Source organism: Bolinopsis microptera, chromosome 13 (assembly GCF_026151205.1).
Source record: "Bolinopsis microptera isolate Bmic1 chromosome 13, MBARI_Bmic_1.0, whole genome shotgun sequence".
In the NCBI taxonomy this organism is placed as follows: Eukaryota; Metazoa; Ctenophora; class Tentaculata; order Lobata; family Bolinopsidae; genus Bolinopsis; species Bolinopsis microptera.
This window is the reverse complement of record NC_087084.1, coordinates 13,868,051-13,889,741: the sequence shown is the minus strand read 5'-3', so window position 1 is coordinate 13,889,741 and position 21,691 is coordinate 13,868,051. Positions and strand designations below refer to the sequence as shown.

Below are 21,691 nucleotides of genomic sequence, written 5' to 3'. Positions count from 1 at the left end.
AGTCTACATTCCTGCTTATATGTAAGTTAAATACCTGCTGTAGGTTTTAAATATTATATGTAAGTTACCTGCTGTAAGTAAAATACCTGCTGTAAGTAAAAGACCTGCTGTAAGTAAAAGACCTGCTGTAAGTAAAATACCTGCTGTAAGTAAAATACCTGCAGTAAGTAAAATACCTTGCTGTAAGTAAAATACCTTTCAATAAGTAAAATACCTTGCTGACCTTGCTGTTTAGTAAGTTATGCTTCTTATTATATTAATATTATCATGTAAGTAAAGTACCAAAATATTTAATTTTTTTGATTTCAGCTTTTAAGTACACCTACTTATACTAGTACTACCATTACCCTGATTATTTATCAAACATATCTTAGATGCAAGCTGAGAACGAAAGAATAACAGCAAAGTATAAACGACTGAAAGGAAGATATAATGAGCTGTTAGTTCAGACTACAAATAACAAGGACATGTTAGTAGACTGTTCAAATATTTTATTTAATTGCCAAAAACTTTTATAATTTCAATATTGCCAGTTATTACAGAGACCAGTTGAGTTTTATGTTTCATCCTGGCCATCTGTTGTTTTATCTTTAGTCTCTATTATTTCTTATTGTAGTCTCATTTTTGTTACTCATCCTTCCCAGTCCTTTTCTAGAGTAATGTATTTGATTTTGCTAAGATTATGTTTGCGTTTCATTGCTCAACAGCTGTTCGAAGGATCAAATTTAAGATAATGTATTTGATAATATTTAATAGAATAGCATTTGATAAATTAAATCACTTTACTTTACGTCACGTGTTTCAGAGCTGTGAGGATAACTAGTGCCAGTGGATACCTTGAGGAAAAGTCCACGCAAACAATCTTATCACGTGACCTGCAGGAGAGCACTCAGGAGAAGCACTCCACAAAACTACTCCACACTCACTCTCTTCTAGTCAGGTTAGTACTCAGGAGAAACACTCCACAAAACTACTCCACACTCACTCTCTTCTAGTAAGGTTAGTACTCAGGAGAAACACTCCACAAAACTACTCCACACTCACTCTCTTCTAGTAAGGTTAGTACTCAGGAGAAACACTCCACAAAACTACTCCACACTCACTCTCTTCTAGTCAGGTTAGTACTCAGGAGAAACACTCCACAAAACTACTCCACACCCACTCTCTTCTAATAAGGTTAGTACTCAGAAGAAACACTCCACAAAACTACTCCACACTCACTCTCTTCCAGTCAGGTAAGTAAGGAATCAGGAGGTCCATTTAAAAAAGGTGTCGACTTATACAAAAATAAAAAATGTTCACACTGATAACGATTTGAAATTCGGTTGACCTTCATGGGCCACCATAGACCGTATTATTCCAGCCATTCGTATATTATATGCATGATTATAAGCTGATTTCAGGAAATACGAGAAAGAACTAGCGACCAACACAGAAAACTCTGAGAAGATCTCCAACCTCAAGATTTCCAACTCAAAACTAGAAACTGAGCTCCGTACCGCCCGAGAAAAGCTCCACAAAACTTCCGTTGCCTTAGAAAAATACAAGCAACAAACCGAGAAAAAGCTTCAAAACGAGAAAGAAGAAATCTTTAAATTAACGGCAGAAAGAGACTCAATCCGTTACGAATACGAGAAGTTAAAATCAGAAATGAGAGGGATAGACAAGAATTTTTTTGACGAGATAGAAGATTTAAAGTATGCTCTGCAGGAATCCGCAAAGTTGAACAAGATTTATGAGAAGACATTACAGAGTGTGTGTAAGAAAACAAAGGTTGATTATCAGGAGGCATTGTTAAATGTGGTCTCGAAATGTAGAACATCTGGTATTGACAAGGGGTCTTGAGTTATGTAGAACATCTGGTATTGACAAGGGGTCTTGAGTTATGTAGAACATCTGGTATTGACAAAGGGTCTTGAGTTATGTAGAACATCTGGTATTAACAAGGGGTCTTGAGTTATGTAGAACATCTGGTATAGACAAGGGGTCTTGAGTTATGTAGAACATCTGGTATTGACAAGGTGTCTTGAGTTATGTAGAACATTGGTATAGACAAAGGGTCTTGAGTTATGTAGAACATCTGGTATTGACAAGGGGTCTTGAGTTATGTAGAACATCTGGTATTGACAAGGGGTCTTGAGTTATGTAGAACATCTGGTATTGACAAGGGGTCTTGAGTTATGTAGAACATCTGGTATAGACAAGGGGTCTTGAGTTATGTAGAACATCTGGTATTGACAAGGGGTTTTGAGTTATGTAGAACATCTGGTATAGACAAGGTGTTTTGAGTTATGTAGAACATCTGGTATTGACAAGGGGTCTTGAGTTATGTAGAACATCTGGTATTGACAAGGGGTCTTGAGTTATGTAGAACATCTGGTATTGACAAGGGGTCTTGAGTTATGTAGAACATCTGGTATTGACAAGGGGTCTTGAGTTATGTAGAACATCTGGTATTGACAAGGGGTCTTGAGTTATGTAGAACATCTGGTATTGACAAGGGGTCTTGAGTTATGTAGAACATCTGGTATTGACAAGGGGTCTTGAGAAATGTAGAACATCTGGTATAGACAAGGGGTCTTGAGTTATATAGAACATCTGGTATTGACAAGGGGTCTTGAGTTATGTAGAACATCTGGTATTGACAAGGGGTCTTGAGAAATGTAGAACATCTGGTATTGACAAGGGGTCTTGAGTTATGTAGAACATCTGGTATAGACAAGGGGTCTTGAGTTATGTAGAACATCTGGTATTGACAAGGGGTCTTGAGTTATGTAGAACATCTGGTATAGACAAGGGGTCTTGAGTAATGTAGAACATCTGGTATAGACAAGGGGTCTTGAGTTATGTAGAACATCTGGTATAGACAAGGGGTCTTGAGTTATGTAGAACATCTGGTATAGACAAGGGGTCTTGAGTTATGTAGAACATCTGGTATTGACAAGGGGTCTTGAGTTATGTAGAACATCTGGTATAGACAAGGGGTCTTGAGTTATGTAGAACATCTGGTATTGACAAGGGGTCTTGAGTTATGTAGAACATCTGGTATAGACAAGGGGTCTTGAGTAATGTAGAACATCTGGTATAGACAAGGGGTCTTGACTCTTGAGTTATGTAGAACATCTGGTATTGACAAGGGGTCTTGAGTTATGTAGAACATCTGGTATTGACAAGGGGTCTTGAGTTATGTAGAACATCTGGTATAGACAAGGGGTCTTGAGTTATGTAGAACATCTGGTATTGACAAGGGGTCTTGAGTTATGTAGAACATCTGGTATTGACAAGGGGTCTTGAGTTATGTAGAACATCTGGTATTGACAAGGGGTCTTGAGTTATGTAGAACATCTGGTATTGACAAGGGGTCTTGAGTTATGTAGAACATCTGGTATTGACAAGGGGTCTTGAGTTATGTAGAACATCTGGTATTGACAAGGGGTCTTGAGTTATGTAGAACATCTGGTATTGACAAGGGGTCTTGAGTTATGTAGAACATCTGGTATAGACAAGGGGTCTTGAGTTATGTAGAACATCTGGTATTGACAAGGGGTCTTGAGTTATGTAGAACATCTGGTATTGACAAGGGGTCTTGAGTTATGTAGAACATCTGGTATAGACAAGGGGTCTTGAGTTATGTAGAACATCTGGTATTGACAAGGGGTCTTGAGTTATGTAGAACATCTGGTATTGACAAGGGGTCTTGAGTTATGTAGAACATCTGGTATAGACAAGGGATCTTGAGTTATGTAGAACATCTGGTATAGACAAGGGGTCTTGAGTTATGTAGAACATCTGGTATAGACAAGGGATCTTGAGTTATGTAGAACATCTGGTATAGACAAGGGATCTTGAGTTATGTAGAACATCTGGTATAGACAAGGGGTCTTGAGTTATGTAGAACATCTGGTATAGACAAGGGGTCTTGAGTTATGTAGAACATCTGGTATTGACAAGGGGTCTTGAGTTATGTAGAACATCTGGTATTGACAAGGGGTCTTGAGTTATGTAGAACATCTGGTATTGACAAGGGATCTTGAGTTATGTAGAACATCTGGTATTGACAAGGGGTCTTGAGTTATTATTTCTCAGCTTTGTGCTTCACAATTCTTATAAGCCATTTAAAAAATAATACATGTTCTTAATTTAAGAGGAAATATGATTGAACAGTAAAAAACTGTTCGACATTACAATATTATGTGCATTGCAGGGGTTTACACCATTGACTGACGATTTTATTTGAGCAGGATTTTATTATGTTATTTGTATAAACTATAAAATTAAAATAAAAACCATAAAATCATACTTTATTTAACTTGTAAGTTGAGGTATTTTATTTTTCGTTTGTTGGGTGTACTTAATCTAAATTTCTAAGATTTGTTTCACTGCATATGCTAGTCTCAATGACACATTTCTTCTTACTACCTTACTCTATTTCATGTATATCGTAATAAAATAATTGTTAGTATAGTATCACTATAGTGTTAGTATAGTATCACTAAACCACGTGATCACTAAACCACGTGATCACTAAACCACGTGATCACTAAACCACGTGATCACTAAACCACGTGATCACTAAACCACGTGATCACTAAACCACGTGATCACTAAACCACGTGATCACTAAACCACGTGATCACTAAACCACGTGATCACTAAACCACGTGACCACTAAACCACGTGATCACTAAACCACGTGATCACTAAACCACGTGACCACTAAACCACGTGATCACTAAACCACGTGATCACTAAACCACGTGATCACTAAACCACGTGACCACTAAACCACGTGACCCCCTCACCACTCACCAGGCATGCCAGATGACTTGAAAATATACGCATCATGTGTAGTTGCACCCTGTAGACCTGTACTACTCTTCCTTAAAGAACACTGTATAGACTACTCTTACACTGAAGTTAACGTACTGAAGAACGAACATCTCACCCCGGATTTCCTGGAGAAGAACCCTAAACATACACTGCCTGTAATACAACATAATGGTGTCTGTATTTCTGAGGGGTGAGAGGAATTATATTATTATATTACATAATTATTATATTATTATATTACATAATTTAGTTGTTTCATTTTAATATTCAGTTTGAATGGTTCAATGTTTTGATAGGGATTTGTTTATAAACAGTTGGTTTGTTTATAGTGGTTGTGTTGAGTGTACCTGATAAACATTGTGTGTTGTGACAATATCGATATATCGGTCCAGCAAATTAAACATATTTATAAAATCATGCAACATTCCGGACAAAATTACAGCACTATTAGTATTATTGATCATACATCCGGATCCCGATGGCCCCATCGCGGCACTCTCGTGGCACTATGGCGGCCAGAGTGCCGCCATAGTGCCGCCAGGGTAAATTCCACAATCTAATTAAGCTCACACTTTTTCAGACCAGCGATTATAAACTACCTGCATGACACATACAGGGTACAGAGACTGTCTAAAGAGATGCAGAGTCAGGTAGATCAGATGGTATCCTGGAGTTGCGAGCAGTTACATTGGTGAGATTCCTGGAATTCCTAACGTTATTTAGGCTCTGCTCTTGAAACTGAGATAATATTCAACATCGTGTTTCAGTGGGGGAATTATATAACTATAACACTGTTATAGACATAATTCCGAAAACACTCGATATTTGGGACATGTAAAGTTTTAAATAATATGTAGCCACTAGTCTTAAAAGTGATTTTTAACTTTTATTTTAATTTATTAATAAACTATTGATCAACTTTTATTCTAATAAAGTTATAAATAATAGCCATGGTTTGAAATTGAAATAAATAATTTCAGGAACATTGGTTTTAGCTATGTGTATCCACAAATATACAGCGAGTTCGCGTTAGAAGACAGTACAAGTAATAACACGCTTATTGAAACTGGCATAAAGAAGGTAAGTTATTTTAGTGTGACGTCATGACACGTGGTGTGACGTCATGACACGTGGTGGTTAGAAGACAGTACAAGTAATAACAAGCTTATTGAAACTGGCATAAAGAAGGTAAGTTATTTTAGTGTGACGTCATGACACGTGTTGTGACGTCATGACACGTGGTGTGACGTCATGACACGTGGTGGTTAGAAGACAGTACAAGTAATAACAAGCTTATTGAAACTGGCATAAAGAAGGTTAGTTATTTTAGTGTGACTTCATGACACGTGGTGTGACGTCATGACACGTGGTGGTTAGAAGACAGTACAAGTAATAACAAGCTTATTGAAACTGGCATAAAGAAGGTAAGTTATTTTAGTGTGACGTCATGACACGTGGTGTGACGTCATGACACGTGGTGGTTAGAAGACAGTACAAGTAATAACAAGCTCATTGAAACTGGCATAAAGAAGGTTAGTTATTTTAGTGTGACGTCATGACACGTGGTGTGACGTCATGACACGTGGTGTGACGTCATGACACGTGGTGTGACGTCATGACACGTGGTGGTTAGAAGACAGTACAAGTAATAACAAGCTTATTGAAACTGGCATAAAGAAGGTTAGTTATTTAAGTGTGACGTCATGACACGTGGTGTGACGTCATGACACGTGGTGTGACGTCATGACACGTGGTGGTTAGAAGACAGTACAAGTAATAACAAGCTTATTGAAACTGGCATAAAGAAGGTAAGTTATTTTAGACTGTCTTCAGTTTTATATTTATATTATATTAATATATCGTATTTAATCTAAGTGTGGTGATAGGTGCAGAGTGCAGAGTGCAGTGATCATGAACTATTTGATAAGCTTTGTAAAGTATTTGGATCCTATCATACTGTACATACTCTGATAATCACGCTACATGTTGAACTTGTATAATAGTTCAATTTCTTCATTTTAAATTTATTTTCAGAACAGCTGTGTAGTTTCACTAATATTGTTGATACTACTAAATTCAACACTGTGTATTATAAAATTGGCAGTATAAATTGTTACTTTACAAATCTTATCTCATATTAGTATTTTCAATGTAACATTCAATAAAATGTGTTTGTGTCATTCACATGAACAACACAAATATTCTTATCACAGATAAACTCTGTGTTATCAAGCATGCCGTATGATTCTGATTAAATCTCCAAGTTCAACCAATATATCATTTAATCGTTTAAATGACAAGTAACGGCGGCGTATCTTTAATTGTTGAAATCCTGAAAAGAAGATGCTATCATCTGAATTATATACTATAACAACACAATATACTCTTGCTCTTGAAATCTGCAGGTAAAGAGAAGGTAGGTCATTAAAATAATAAGTAAAATCGAGTAACACAATAACTGCTGGGTACTCTACTGAATAACAACTTTTAACATTACACCACTCTATTTTATTATTATCAAATACACTACATCGTTCTTCTATTACCTTTTGAATTATTTTGTAATATTTGTATCTTGTATTATATAATATACCTATTTTAATATTGTCTGTTTTACATAATTTATCTAGCTCTACATTCAAGATACCAATAACCACACTTAAATCCTTCTCAAGTGTCTTCTCAATAACATGCACTACAATCTGTGGTCCGTGAATAAAATGTCCGTGTTTTATCATAGGAATAGCTAAGTCTCTTTTTACTTGAGGAACTTGTAGAATTATGTGCTCTCTCATCTTAGATAGAATGTCAATAATGTCAGAAGTATTTCTTAAGTTCAGAGATAGAGTTACAATGTTTTCAGGGGGCAAGTTTATTAAGGATGGGAAAAATCGTTTTTTTTTAGATGATCCTGTGTTATAGTAGGATGACTGAGTTAAATCACAAGCGATCACACAGTTAGTTGGTGCTCTGACAATCTGCTGTATCTCGAGCTCTGTAAACATTGTTCGTTTTAACGGACCCACCATACCCTGCCAGTCATCAATAAATAGGTGTGTGTTCCTTTCCATCAGTTTAGTCACTGTTCTATACACATGTGTGAAAGATAACAAACATGTGATCCTAACTATTACCACCCTGCTATTACTTTCTAATATCTTCTGTAATGTGAGTATGAACTTTGGACTGTCCGTGGCTATCACTTCGTTACTGATTTCAGCTTTATCTAAAGCATCTCGATAACGTTTAAATGAAATGTTATCCTCTGAGAAAATGAACAACACAGCTCTGCTATCCACATTTGATTTGATCACTTTTATGATCATAGCCAACAAGATGATAGTTTTCCCTGAACCTGCTGGTCCATTAATTGCCAGCAGATTCTGATCTTTGTTGAAAGCATCATGTTGTTCCACAGTCAAGTATTCTATACCGAGCATGTCTTTGAAAATGTTAATGCCACTGTCAATATTTGCAGACTTTATATCAGTTGCTTTTCTCACATTAGGATTTGGTAGACGGTTTTTGCTGAGAAATGTAATATTTCCTTTCTTCAACTCGTCGTCAATGTCCATTATAGCTTTTCCCAAGCAACACTTCAGTTCATCACATAGGTTTTTATCAGTACAGTAGATAGCTACCAATACTTGCTTCATTTCCTGGTGTTTGGCGAGAAAAGTTTCAGTTTGAACAAAGCTAGATATCGAACCTAGCACATATTGTTTCCACCAGCTTGAGAAATCTATAAAGTCCTCTTTGCACAATATCTGCTTTTTGGTCTGTTCATCCATGTTCTTAAATCGAACACGACTTGTGCTAGGAAACGCGGACAGGCATATTATTGAGCATTGATCTGCCTCCATTCCAGCGAAAACTTGCTGTAAAAGACCATTTATCAATGATTTTGTCCTTTCAAGTTGATCGCATGATATTTTTAAAAGCTTTTTCAACCCCTTTTTTAATCGCTTTTTCTTCGACTTTGTAACTTTGCCATCTTCCTGATCCTCGACATTCTTCACTTCTATTATAGCGACATAGTTACTTCCGATAACAACAAAGTCACATTCTGCTTCATCAAATTCAGGTTCTGTATTTTTATCACACATTCGGTACTGACGATCGGTGTACTTGAAGCTATGAAGAACCACACACCTTTCCTCTGGCAATCTCTCCAAAGCCCGATATGTCACCACCTCAGCCTCATAGTCTCGTCTTGATTTCTCATCGTCAGATTTAATCTTACTGATCATGCTAGGTGCTCCCTCTTCGTCGATGTAAGCATCAATGTAGGTCTGTTTGGGGGCAGGCGGTAACATAATCGGAGATTGGTTTTTAAACTCGCAATACTTTTTACAGATTTCTTTGCCTTTGTTTCTATACTCTTCCAGCGTATTCATCTCTGTAAAAGTTGAATAAAATCAAACATTGTAAGTTGTAGGACCCTACAATTATGATGGAGAGTCTAGTACATTGGCTAAATGTATCAATAGTATCAATTCTATAAGAATTGCTAGATTTTATAACATAAATCATAATAGACTTCGTTAATATTTTACTACAAAAAGTCATGAATAATGAATATAGATATAAGTATGTACCAACCGAAATTTGTTTTTTCATCAAAAGTACTGCTGGATGCTTCCTCTTTGTCGTTGTGAGCATCAATATTAGTCTCTTTGGGGGCAATCGGAGATTGGTATTGCAGCGTAGTTATCTCTGTAAAAGTTGAAAAAATATCTTACTTACAACAAAATTGTAAGTTATAAGACCCCAGAATGATAATGGAGAATGTAACAAAGTGGCTGAACGGCCTGAGCTAAATTTATCAATTGTATTGATTCTATAAGAACTGCTTGATTTTATAGCATAAATCATAATAGACTTCGTTAATGTTTTACTACAAAAAGTCATGAATAATGAATATAGATATAAGTATGTACCAACCGAAATTTGTTTTTTCATCAAAAGTACTGCTGGATGCTTCCTCTTCGTCGATGTGAATATTAGTCTCTTTGGGGGCAATCGGAGATTGGTCTTGCAGCGTAGTTATCTCTGTAAAAGTTGAAAAAATATCTTACTTACAAAAAAATTGTAAGTTATAAGACCCCAGAATGATAATGGAGAATGTAACAAAGTGGCTGAACGGCCTGAGCTAAATTTATCAATTGTATTGATTCTACCTTTAGGCATATTGCGCCTTACTACAAAAATAGCACAGTTTTAATTGGGGACTCAAACACTAAATATATTCAATTTGGTAAAGATGTTGGAACTCTCGGAAAATGGGTTCCTGGTAAGCGAATGTGGGCTGCTAAAATTGACGATATTCCTTCTCCGAAAGACATAGGCCCTTATCGGAACATTGTTATACACACGGGAATCAATGATATTCGGGACAATAACAACAGACCATCTACTAGAACACTTATTGCTAAGCTTAAGAAGAAATGTAGTGAAATTCAGCAATTTTATCCAAATAGTAAAGTTCATATTAGTCTACTCTTGCCCACTAAATCACAGTTTGTTAACTCACGTATAGGGGAGTTAAACAGTTTAATTGTTGACATGGTTTATAATAGGAAAAACATGTTTATTATAGATAACTCTGTACTAGGTTCTGTTAACGGATGCATGCCTTCTAAGTATGGTAGATTCTCACGTGATGGAACACCATTGGTCAATGATGTTGTACATCTCGGAAGAGAAGGCCTGAAAATATTTTGCATGAATATAAAACGATGTATTGTACAACGTGGTGGAAGTCAGTCCACGGAAAGATTTAAAGGTGGAAATGGTGACTATAGGAGTGCCCTAAGTAGGGGTAGTAGGGGTGATATCTTACCGATATGACCTCAATAAACTTTAATATTACAAGAGAGAGATGTCCAGGTTGTGATAGCAATGTACTAAGCCATCATAAAGTCATAATATGTGAGTGTTGCGATACAATATATCATGCCAAATGTTCTGAACAGAGCTTTAAATTTGACCATGTTAAACAAATGTGGCACTGCAGTCAATGTTTCGCCTTCAAATCCCAAAGGTACAATCCTTTCAACTCAATTATTTATGACAAATATGATCCCAACACTGTAGAAAGAGACGAAGATATGGAGACTATTTCAAACATTCTAAAAGACTGTAGGTCTTATAACATGACAAATTTCAACCGGCTGTCAAAAAACATACTTAACCATAACAAGCCGTTTATATCTATTGTGTTTAACAACATTGATGGGAACGCATCTAACTTTGACAGCTTTATTACTGATATGAGTCAATATGATGAGAAATTTGCAGTTATTGCGCTAGCTGAAACAAACATTGATGAGGAAAATAAAGATCTATACAAAATTGATGGTTACAGCAGTGAGTACAACTCCAAAACTGATGGGAAAAAGAAAGGTAGTGGCCTTGGTGTATATATTGACAATAAGTACCAATACAGCCGAATCGAAAAGTTATGTAAATGCTCTGACAATCTTGAAACACTTTTTGTTGAGATCACTAACACAGAGGTTCCACAGATTGCTGGTGTTGTTTACAGGCCCCCTAGTGGTGATATTCTAGATGCACTTGCTGAGCTTGATGTGTTGATGAAATTCCTACCGTCTAATAATGTAGCCTTGACAGGTGACTTCAATGTTGATCTTTTGGCCCAGGGACGAAACATAGCCGAATTTGAACAAACTATCTACAGTAACAATTTAATCCCTTTGATATCGATTGCCACCCATGCCAAGCCGGGTTGCAACGAAAGCTTAATTGATAATATTTTAGTGAACTCTACTGAGCGTGTCTTAGGATCTGGAATTCTTGAATCCAAGATTTCCCATCATAACCCCATCTTCTGTTTCATATCGTGTAATACTAAAGAGAGTCCAAATGATGCCAAACTTAAACCTAAGTATGATTACTGTGAGTCTAATATAGAAAGCTTCCTTAATGATATCGGAAGGGATATCTACCAATCGAACTTTTCGTATGATGAGGAAGGTTTTGAAAAATTTGTCGAAACTGTCCATGAAAAAATCGAACTGAATTTCAAAGTGGACTCTACTGCTGGTTTTCAATCAAAACGCAATAGATTGATGAATCCATGGATCACTTCTGCGTTAATTAAATCTGTGTTTACTAAAGGCTTTCACTACAAGCGATGGAAGGCTTCGTGTACCAAAATCAACCCATTAGGTGAGGAAACTTTATATCTTAAGTATAAGGAGTATCGTTCTATCCTAAACAAAGCTATAAAATCTGCGAAAAAAGCCCACTAGATGGGAAAAAATTTGAACTTGCTAAAGGAAATATTAAAAAAACCTGGGAATTGATTAACGAACTCAGGGGTAAATCTAAAAAAGATATAAAAGCATCATTCTTAATTGATGGTAGAATTGTAACTGAACGCCGTGAGATTGCTAACGGATTTAACATCTACTTCTCGTCTATTGCTCGTACTCTTAATTCAAAAGTTCAATCTTCTGTACCATCTCGTACGGTAACTGATGGCAATTTCAATAAAACGAAGTTTAAGCAATACCTCAAGGGCAGAGAAAGAATAGTGAACTCTTTTTTTCTCAGCCCCTGTGACGAGGAAGAGATAAGTAAAATTATTGGTAGCCTTGAAAATGGGAAGGCAAGTGATATCTCTGTTAAAGTCTTAAAAAAGAGTGTAAATTATCTGTCTGGTCATATCTCTAGATTCTTTAATTGGTTCTTGGACAATGGGGTCTTTCCAAACAAGCTTAAAACGGGCTCTATTACACCAATTTATAAAAAAGGAGACTCACGATGCCTTGATAACTATCGACCTGTTTCTACATTACCGATATTTGGAAAAATACTTGAAAAAATAATTTATAATAGGTTATATAATTACCTCAGTGCTATGAACGTGATTTATGACCGACAATTTGGTTTTAGAAAACAACACTCAACAAATCATGCCGTAAACTATTCTGTCAATAAAATACTTAATGAGATTGAACAGAAAAATCATGTAATTGGAATATTTATTGATCTAAGTAAAGCATTTGACACAATTGAGCACGATAAACTCCTGCATAAACTTGAACACTATGGAGTAAGAGGTATTGCACTAAAAACTCTTGCTAGCTATCTAACAAACCGTAGCCAAGTAACTTCTTTTCAAACTGAAAAATCGGACAAGTGTTCAGTTGAGTATGGTGTACCCCAGGGGTCAGTGTTAGGACCTCTACTATTTCTGATTTATATAAATGATATTGTGAGCTCCTCAAGCTTGGCTGAATTCGTCCTGTTTGCTGATGATACAAATATTTTTGTGATAGGTAGTTCAGCACAGGAAGCTTTTGAAAAAGCTAATCATGTAATGAAACAGGTCAGTAACTATATGGAGTCTAACAAGTTACATATAAATGCAGGGAAAAGTTGTTACATGCATTTTCAGCCAGGTTTGTCAAGAGCAACACAGACCTGTGCCAGAACACGGCCCTTTAACAGGAATCTAACGATTTTAATAGATGGCAAAAAGCTAGAAAAGGTTCAATGTACAAAGTTTCTTGGGGTGATAATAGACGAACAGCTAAGCTGGGAACCACATCTTAATCATTTATCTTTAAAGCTGAACTCCAGTATTGTATCGATTAAGAGAATTTGCAAATTCATTCCCAAATCTGAATATTTGAAACTATACAATGCTCTTTTTATGTCACATCTTAGCTATTGTATAAGTTGCTGGGGTGGGATCCCTAAACATAAGCTGAATAAAATTTTTGCAATTCAAAAACGATGTATAAGACTGCTATTTGGTAACATTCCCAATTTTGATCATAAGGAATACTATTTAACCTGTGCACGTTCAAGAACTTATAACGAACATATGGCTAGCAAGAACTACTGTCTTGAACACACTAAACCGCTATTCACTGAGCAGAAAATTATGAACCTGGAGAATTTGCACATGTACCACACATTTATGGAACTATTCAAAATTCTTAAATTTGATGTCCCCCAGTCGATTAAAGATCTTTTCAAGTTCTGTCCTAGAAATGAAAAACTTCGTCTGATTGTCCCATTACTGAGGTTGGATATCTCCCAACAGAACTTTTTGTACACCTCTACGAAAATTTGGAATGACCTCAGCCCCCATGTATTCGAAATATGTGATGCTAATGTAGATGGGATAATAATCCCGGGTTCTTCCAAGAATTCAGACTTGTCAGCCTCGTCAGGTATTATTAAATCTAACCTTAAAAAGCACTTGCTTTCCCTCCAAAATCGAGATGACCCTAATACATGGTAACTAATTTATATTATATCTCAAATTCTAAATCCGGTACGGCTCTGCACACATGATATCTCTCTCTGCCATGAAACATGGCTAACCTTTTAAACTTTGACTTAAAACTTAAACCTAAACTAAAACTCAACTGGGCTCTCCTATGTCACCTAACTAAACCAATAAGTAATTTTAGATTGTTATATTTTTCTATATAATTTATATAACAAGTATATTGACGTAGTGGATGGTTGAGGGGGTTTCAAGCACAGGTCACTCTCAAATCCTAAAGATAAGCAGTGGCCTTCGGCACTTGAAACCTCTTCAAACCTCCCCTGATTTATTTATTATTGATATTGTTTGATTGTGCCGTAAAAATAAATATTTGTTTTATAAATATTTGTTTTATTATAAGAACTGCTTGATTTTATAGCATAAATCATAATAGACTTCGTTAATGTTTTACTACAAAAAGTCATGAATAATGAATATAGATATAAGTATGTACCAACCGAAATTTGTTTTTTCATCAAAAGTACTGCTGGATGCTTCCTCTTTGTCGTTGTGAGCATCAATATTAGTCTCTTTGGGGGCAATCGGAGATTGGTCTTGCAGCGTAGTTATCTCTGTAAAAGTTGAAAAAATATCTTACTTACAACAAAATTGTAAGTTATAAGACCCCAGAATGATAATGGAGAATGTAACAAAGTGGCTGAACGGCCTGAGCTAAATTTATCAATTGTATTGATTCTATAAGAACTGCTTGATTTTATAGCATAAATCATAATAGACTTCGTTAATGTTTTACTACAAAAAGTCATGAATAATGAATATAGATATAAGTATGTACCAACCGAAATTTGTTTTTTCATCAAAAGTACTGCTGGATGCTTCCTCTTTGTCGTTGTGAGCATCAATATTAGTCTCTTTGGGGGCAATCGGAGATTGGTCTTGCAGCGTAGTTATCTCTGTAAAAGTTGAAAAAATATCTTACTTACAACAAAATTGTAAGTTATAAGACCCCAGAATGATAATGGAGAATGTAACAAAGTGGCTGAACGGCCTGAGCTAAATTTATCAATTGTATTGATTCTATAAGAACTGCTTGATTTTATAGCATAAATCATAATAGACTTACAAAATGTCATGCATAACATAGTATATAATATGAATATAAGTATTATATGTACCGACCGCAATTTGTTTGTTTATCATTTGCAACCAATTGTTTCCTTTTTCTGCCTTTCTTTCTCTGCTTTCCCTTGTTATTTTTTCTTTTCCCCATCCCAATATCTTATTAGTTTGTGACGAGTTTGAAATGATTCTGAAAAGATTTTTATCAGATTAGCTGAATTTGATGTTATCACAACTTATACAATGTTCACGGGAGCTTTTTACGAGAGACTATATTGATAATTGATATTTACAGCTAATTGGCTATTATAATAGATTAAACCTCTGATATAAGATATTGAATCCTCTTATATTATAACTCACACAATCGATCCTTAATCTGTATCGTTCCTACCTGACTTTCGTCTCAGATGTAGACAAAGTGAGGAGGAGGAGGAGGAGGGTAAAATCAGGCGAATATCACAGAAAATAAGAAATATTATAATGCCTGGCTGTAACAGTTAAGTGAGTAACTAAAATAGACATCCAGTTCGAACAGAGTCTGCTGAGAAACAAACTACTGGAAGATCAGCACAATAAGAATTACGTAAGAGAGAACGGAGTTTGCGAAGCTAATGTAAGGACTAAGAATGTAGATTGTAGGACCGTAATAACAGAATAGGATAATGTGCGTGAATAGTAGTCACGTGCAGGTCACGTGCAGGTCACGTGCAGGTCACGTGGGACTGCCTCTCTCTCTGAGTAGCTGGATAGAGGACATTGTTGAGGTCAGCTGTTTAGTTATTCCCCTTCTCACATTACTGTAGAGGTGTCCGCTTATTGAATTATCATATTTTATGATTTGTGAATAAATAATGAAGTTTATATAAATACTAATCTCACTATCATCAGTCATCTCACACTGCTAAATACTAAATATTAATCATAACCAATGAGAGGAGAATGAGAGGAGAAGTTAAACTATAATATGAGGGGGGAAGGGGGCGGGGTGCCGTGGACGGGGGGAGACGAGGGTAGGGGGCGGTTGCGGGGGCGTGGGTTGCGGGGGCGGGGGTGGTGGGCGGGGGTTGCGGGGGCAGGGGTTGCGGTGCGGGGGTAGGGGTAGGGGGAAGGGGGGGACGAATTGTAACACAACTTATTTCCTCCCCAGTAAGAGCACCTCTCCTTTTTACCGAACCTTTACAGTAAAGAACCAACACACAGAATTATTAGGTTCAGACTGTGGTGTAATATAACCCCTGGTTTAGCCCCCTTCTTCTTACTGAACATTTCCACCCACTTTTTACTTCTTATGTTCTTAAAGTACGTGCTAAGATGGCTAGCATTCTTTACAAATTATAAGGTATTTACACCATTTAAATGTTCACTGTGCTAGTTGCTAATGAGATATCTTAAACAAATGTGTTCTAAGATCCTGACCCAGGGGTTTAGGAAGAGGGGGGGGGGGAGCGCCCCTGCCCTGACCCAGGGGTGTAGGAAAGGGGGGGGGGGGCGCCCCTGCCCTGACCCAGGGGTGTAAGAAGAGGAGGGGGGGCTGCTCTGACCTGATACTGTCAAATAGATTAGGATTAAACACCTACGATTGTACAGTCCTTGAAGTAATTGAACAAAGTTATATCACAGCATTATTTTAATACTAGTGTAAGATGTGTGAGATTATAAATGATATACTCAGATTTAACGCGACCTTTCCGTTCCACAAATAAGACTTTAAAACACATTTTAAAATGTAAACAATCAAATAATTTAACGCAAACCGCAGCTTTTCCCTTTCTCGCAAGCTCCGCGGTAAATTTGGTTATTATTGTACATTGTACAAGTTAACTAGTTTGTGAGTTTATACAAAACATAACATTGTATAATGTATACATAATTACTGTTAACAGTACACTATAATATGTATTATGTACACCTTATGTATTGTTTTTGCAGTTATTAATTTTTTGCAGTTATTAATTTATTTGTAACCAAAACACGTACTAGGACACCTTGATTAGCACAGCCCACAGGTTTACAATATACAATTATATACATTGGAACAAAACACGTTATAAGTCATATTATTATCTACTGTAAATTTTAAACAGTGTTAAACTGTGTGACAAAACACGTTATAATAAGTCATAATTCATATTATTATCTACTGTAAATTTTAAACAGTGTTAAACTGTGTGATGAAAATTGTATTTGTTGCAGGTATGTGAAGATCTGGACACGATAGAAAAGTCTTATCTACACAGTAATAAGGTAACTTCTTCTTATCTACACAGTAATAAGGTAACTTCTTCTTATCTACACAGTAATAAGGTAACTTCTTATTATCTACACAGTAATAAGGTAACTTCTTCTTATCTACACAGTAATAAGGTAACTTCTTCTTATCTACACAGTAATAAGGTAACTTCTTCTTATCTACACAGTAATAAGGTAACTTCTTATTATCTACACAGTAATAAGGTAACTTCTTCTTATCTACACAGTAATAAGGTAAGTTCTTCTTATCTACACAGTAATAAGGTAACTTCTTATTATCTACACAGTAATAAGGTAACTTCTTCTTATCTACACAGTAATAAGGTAACTTCTTCTTATCTACACAGTAATAAGGTAAGTTCTTCTTATCTACACAGTAATAAGGTAACTTCTTCTTATCTACACAGTAATAAGGTAACTTCTTATTATCTACACAGTAATAAGGTAACTTCTTCTTATCTACACAGTAATAAGGTAAGTTCTTCTTATCTACACAGTAATAAGGTAACTTCTTCTTATCTACACAGTAATAAGGTAACTTCTTCTTATCTACACAGTAATAAGGTAACTTCTTATTATCTACACAGTAATAAGGTAACTTCTTCTTATCTACACAGTAATAAGGTAAGTTCTTCTTATCTACACAGTAATAAGGTAAGTTCTTCTTATCTACACAGTAATAAGGTAACTTCTTCTTATCTACACAGTAATAAGGTAACTTCTTCTTATCTACACAGTAATAAGGTAACTTCTTCTTATCTACACAGTAATAAGGTAAGTTCTTCTTATCTACACAGTAATAAGGTAACTTCTTATTATCTACACAGTAATAAGGTAACTTCTTCTTATCTACACAGTAATAAGGTAACTTCTTCTTATCTACACAGTAATAAGGTAAGTTCTTCTTATCTACACAGTAATAAGGTAACTTCTTCTTATCTACACAGTAATAAGGTAACTTCTTATTATCTACACAGTAATAAGGTAACTTCTTCTTATCTACACAGTAATAAGGTAACTTCTTCTTATCTACACAGTAATAAGGTAAGTTCTTCTTATCTACACAGTAATAAGGTAAGTTCTTCTTATCTACACAGTAATAAGGTAACTTCTTCTTATATACACAGTAATAAGGTAACTTCTTCTTATCTACACAGTAATAAGGTAAGTTCTTCTTATCTACACAGTAATAAGGTAAGTTCTTCTTATCTACACAGTAATAAGGTAACTTCTTCTTATCTACACAGTAATAAGGTAACTTCTTCTTATATACACAGTAATAAGGTAACTTCTTCTTATCTATACAGTAATAAGGTAACTTCTTCTTATCTACACAGTAATAAGGTAAGTTCTTCTTATCTACACAGTAATAAGGTAACTTCTTCTTATCTACACAGTAATAAGGTAAGTTCTTCTTATCTACACAGTAATAAGGTAACTTCTTCTTATCTACACAGTAATAAGGTAAGTTCTTCTTATCTACACAGTAATAAGGTAACTTCTTATTATCTACACAGTAATAAGGTAACTTCTTCTTATCTACACAGTAATAAGGTAACTTCTTCTTATCTACACAGTAATAAGGTAAGTTCTTCTTATCTACACAGTAATAAGGTAAGTTCTTCTTATCTACACAGTAATAAGGTAAGTTCTTCTTATCTACACAGTAATAAGGTAACTTCTTCTTATCTACACAGTAATAAGGTAACTTCTTCTTATCTACACAGTAATAAGGTAAGTTCTTCTTATCTACACAGTAATAAGGTAAGTTCTTCTTATCTACACAGTAATAAGGTAACTTCTTCTTATCTACACAGTAATAAGGTAACTTCTTCTTATCTACACAGTAATAAGGTAACTTCTTCTTATCTACACAGTAATAAGGTAACTTCTTCTTATCTACACAGTAATAAGGTAACTTCTTCTTATCTACACAGTAATAAGGTAAGTTCTTCTTATCTACACAGTAATACGGTAACTTCTTCTTATCTACACAGTAATAAGGTAAGTTCTTCTTATTTACACAGTAATAAGGTAACTTCTTCTTATCTACACAGTAATAAGGTAACTTCTTCTTATCTACACAGTAATAAGGTAACTTCTTCTTATCTACACAGTAATAAGGTAAGTTCTTCTTATCTACACAGTAATAAGGTAACTTCTTCTTATCTACACAGTAATAAGGTAACTTCTTCTTATCTACACAGTAATAAGGCAACGTCTTCTTATCTACACAGTAATAAGGTAACTTCTTCTTATCTACACAGTAATAAGGTAAGTTCTTCTGAAATCTGAAGAGAGTTTAACTTTAATGATAATTTAACTGGAATTTAGTATTGGTGTAGTAAATTTGTTTATTAAGTTGTTGTTGTTTGATTAATGTATTAAAAAAAGCGATTATGAATTTTCAGAGATTGTAATTTCTAATATCTCATTAAAGATGTATAGTCACTTTTTAATGTACAAGTTAGTGATAAATACTAATCTCTGACGATCTATTCCTTGATTTACTAATTAATTACTAATTAATTACTATTTACTAATTAATTACTAATTAATTACTGATTTCCTCAGAGTTGGCTGCTAGGAGTAAGAACAACAGCTGATTTCACAATAGCAAGTATCGTCGTCGTGCTCGAACTGGTCAACTTTGATTTTAAAATGTGGCCCAATGTTATCAGTAAGTTTTAACATTTTTGTGGATGATTTTAAACTGCTGGCTGTCACAATGTTTCTTTCCTTTTTTTCTATTAATTTTTTCGTCGAGAAATAAATTTAAAGTGGAGGAGGGAAACTTTTAAATGGAGTCATATCAAAAAAATCTAATTAATTAATTAATTAATTAAATTAATAACCTTCTCTTGTAGGCTGGTTGGAGAGAGTGCGTAGCCTGCCCCACTGGGAGGAAGTTCACAAGTTTCACGACGATGTAGTGAGACAAATCAGAGAACAGAACGGTACTTCTGATTATCTTTAGAGTGAGAACTGAACGGTACTTCTGATTATCTTTAAAGTGAGAACTGAACGGTACTTCTGATTATCTTTAGATTGAGAACTGAACGGTACTTCTGATTATCTTTAAAGTGAGAACTGAACGGTACTTCTGATTATCTTTAGAGTGAGAACAGAACGGTACTTCTGATTATATTTAGAGTGAGATCTGAACGGTACTTCTGATTATCTTTAGAGTGAGAACTGAACGGTACTTCTGATTATCTTTAGAGTGAGAACTGAACGGTACTTCTGATTATCTTTAGAGTGAGAACTGAACGGTAGTTCTGATTATCTTTAGAGTGAGAACTGAACGGTACTTCTGATTATCTTTAAAGTGAGAACTGAACGGTACTCCTGATTATCTTTAGAGTGAGAACTGAACGGTACTTCTGATTATCTTTAGAGTGAGAACTGAACGGTACTTCTGATTATCTTTAGAGTGAGAACTGAACGGTAGTTCTGATTATCTTTAGAGTGAGAACTGAACGGTACTTCTGATTATCTTTTAAGTTATTTAATATGACTGCTAGAGTAGGATTGTACACTGTACACTAGGTAGTAACGTAGGTATGAAGTGAATGACAGATGGCCACTTTAATGCTTTTTATCTTAGTTCCAATTTGATTAACCTCCTTTCGTTAGTAGTTTTTCTGTTTGTCTTGAAGATGTAAAAGCAAAGAATTTGGGTTGAAGATAATGTGACGGCATTATTATGCATTTATAGTTTTTAATTTGACTAGCGTTAAGTTAAAGGCACATATTAAACCGTTGTTTGATCTCGGTATTATCTCGCAAGATTGGCTGTATGAATATCATCTTTAATGAAATTGATTACTAATCTGACATATTGAATTAGTGGTCCCAATTTGATTGAATCGTGGAAAATGTGAATATTGGGACTATCTGTGTTGATCACAAGGATTGATTTAAGTAATTTGTGTATTATTATCAACAATCTGGCCCAAAGTCTTTAGTGATTTGTAATTGATTTATGTAATAATTGTGTCGAATTATAATTTATTCCGAATTAAAATTAATTTCATGTTCTTGGACGGTGACTTTAAATCAAAATTTCAGAATGATTGACTATCATAATAGTTGTGATATTGATTATATCGGTGTTTGTTTGGAAATATTTTAATATTTTTCCACCTAAATTCCAATTCTTTAATTTGAATTTCGTAATAAATGGTTATTTCTGACTCCAAAAACCAAGGTTATCAA

The 21,691-nt window shown here is 35.1% G+C and overlaps 1 protein-coding gene across 1 annotated transcript; it reads left to right on the top strand.

The window, feature by feature from the left end:
* Positions 1–4,814: 4,814 nt before the first annotated feature.
* On the top strand, positions 4,815–20,515 carry LOC134825578 (inactive glutathione S-transferase D3-like). Its single transcript, XM_063837810.1, has 6 exons — positions 4,815–5,020; positions 5,411–5,521; positions 5,811–5,910; positions 17,417–17,467; positions 20,048–20,153; positions 20,341–20,515. The coding sequence occupies exons 1-6, from the start codon at positions 4,815–4,817 to the stop codon at positions 20,448–20,450; spliced, it is 684 nt and encodes a 227-aa protein (XP_063693880.1). The 3' UTR covers positions 20,451–20,515.
* The last annotated feature ends 1,176 nt before the right edge of the window (positions 20,516–21,691 follow it).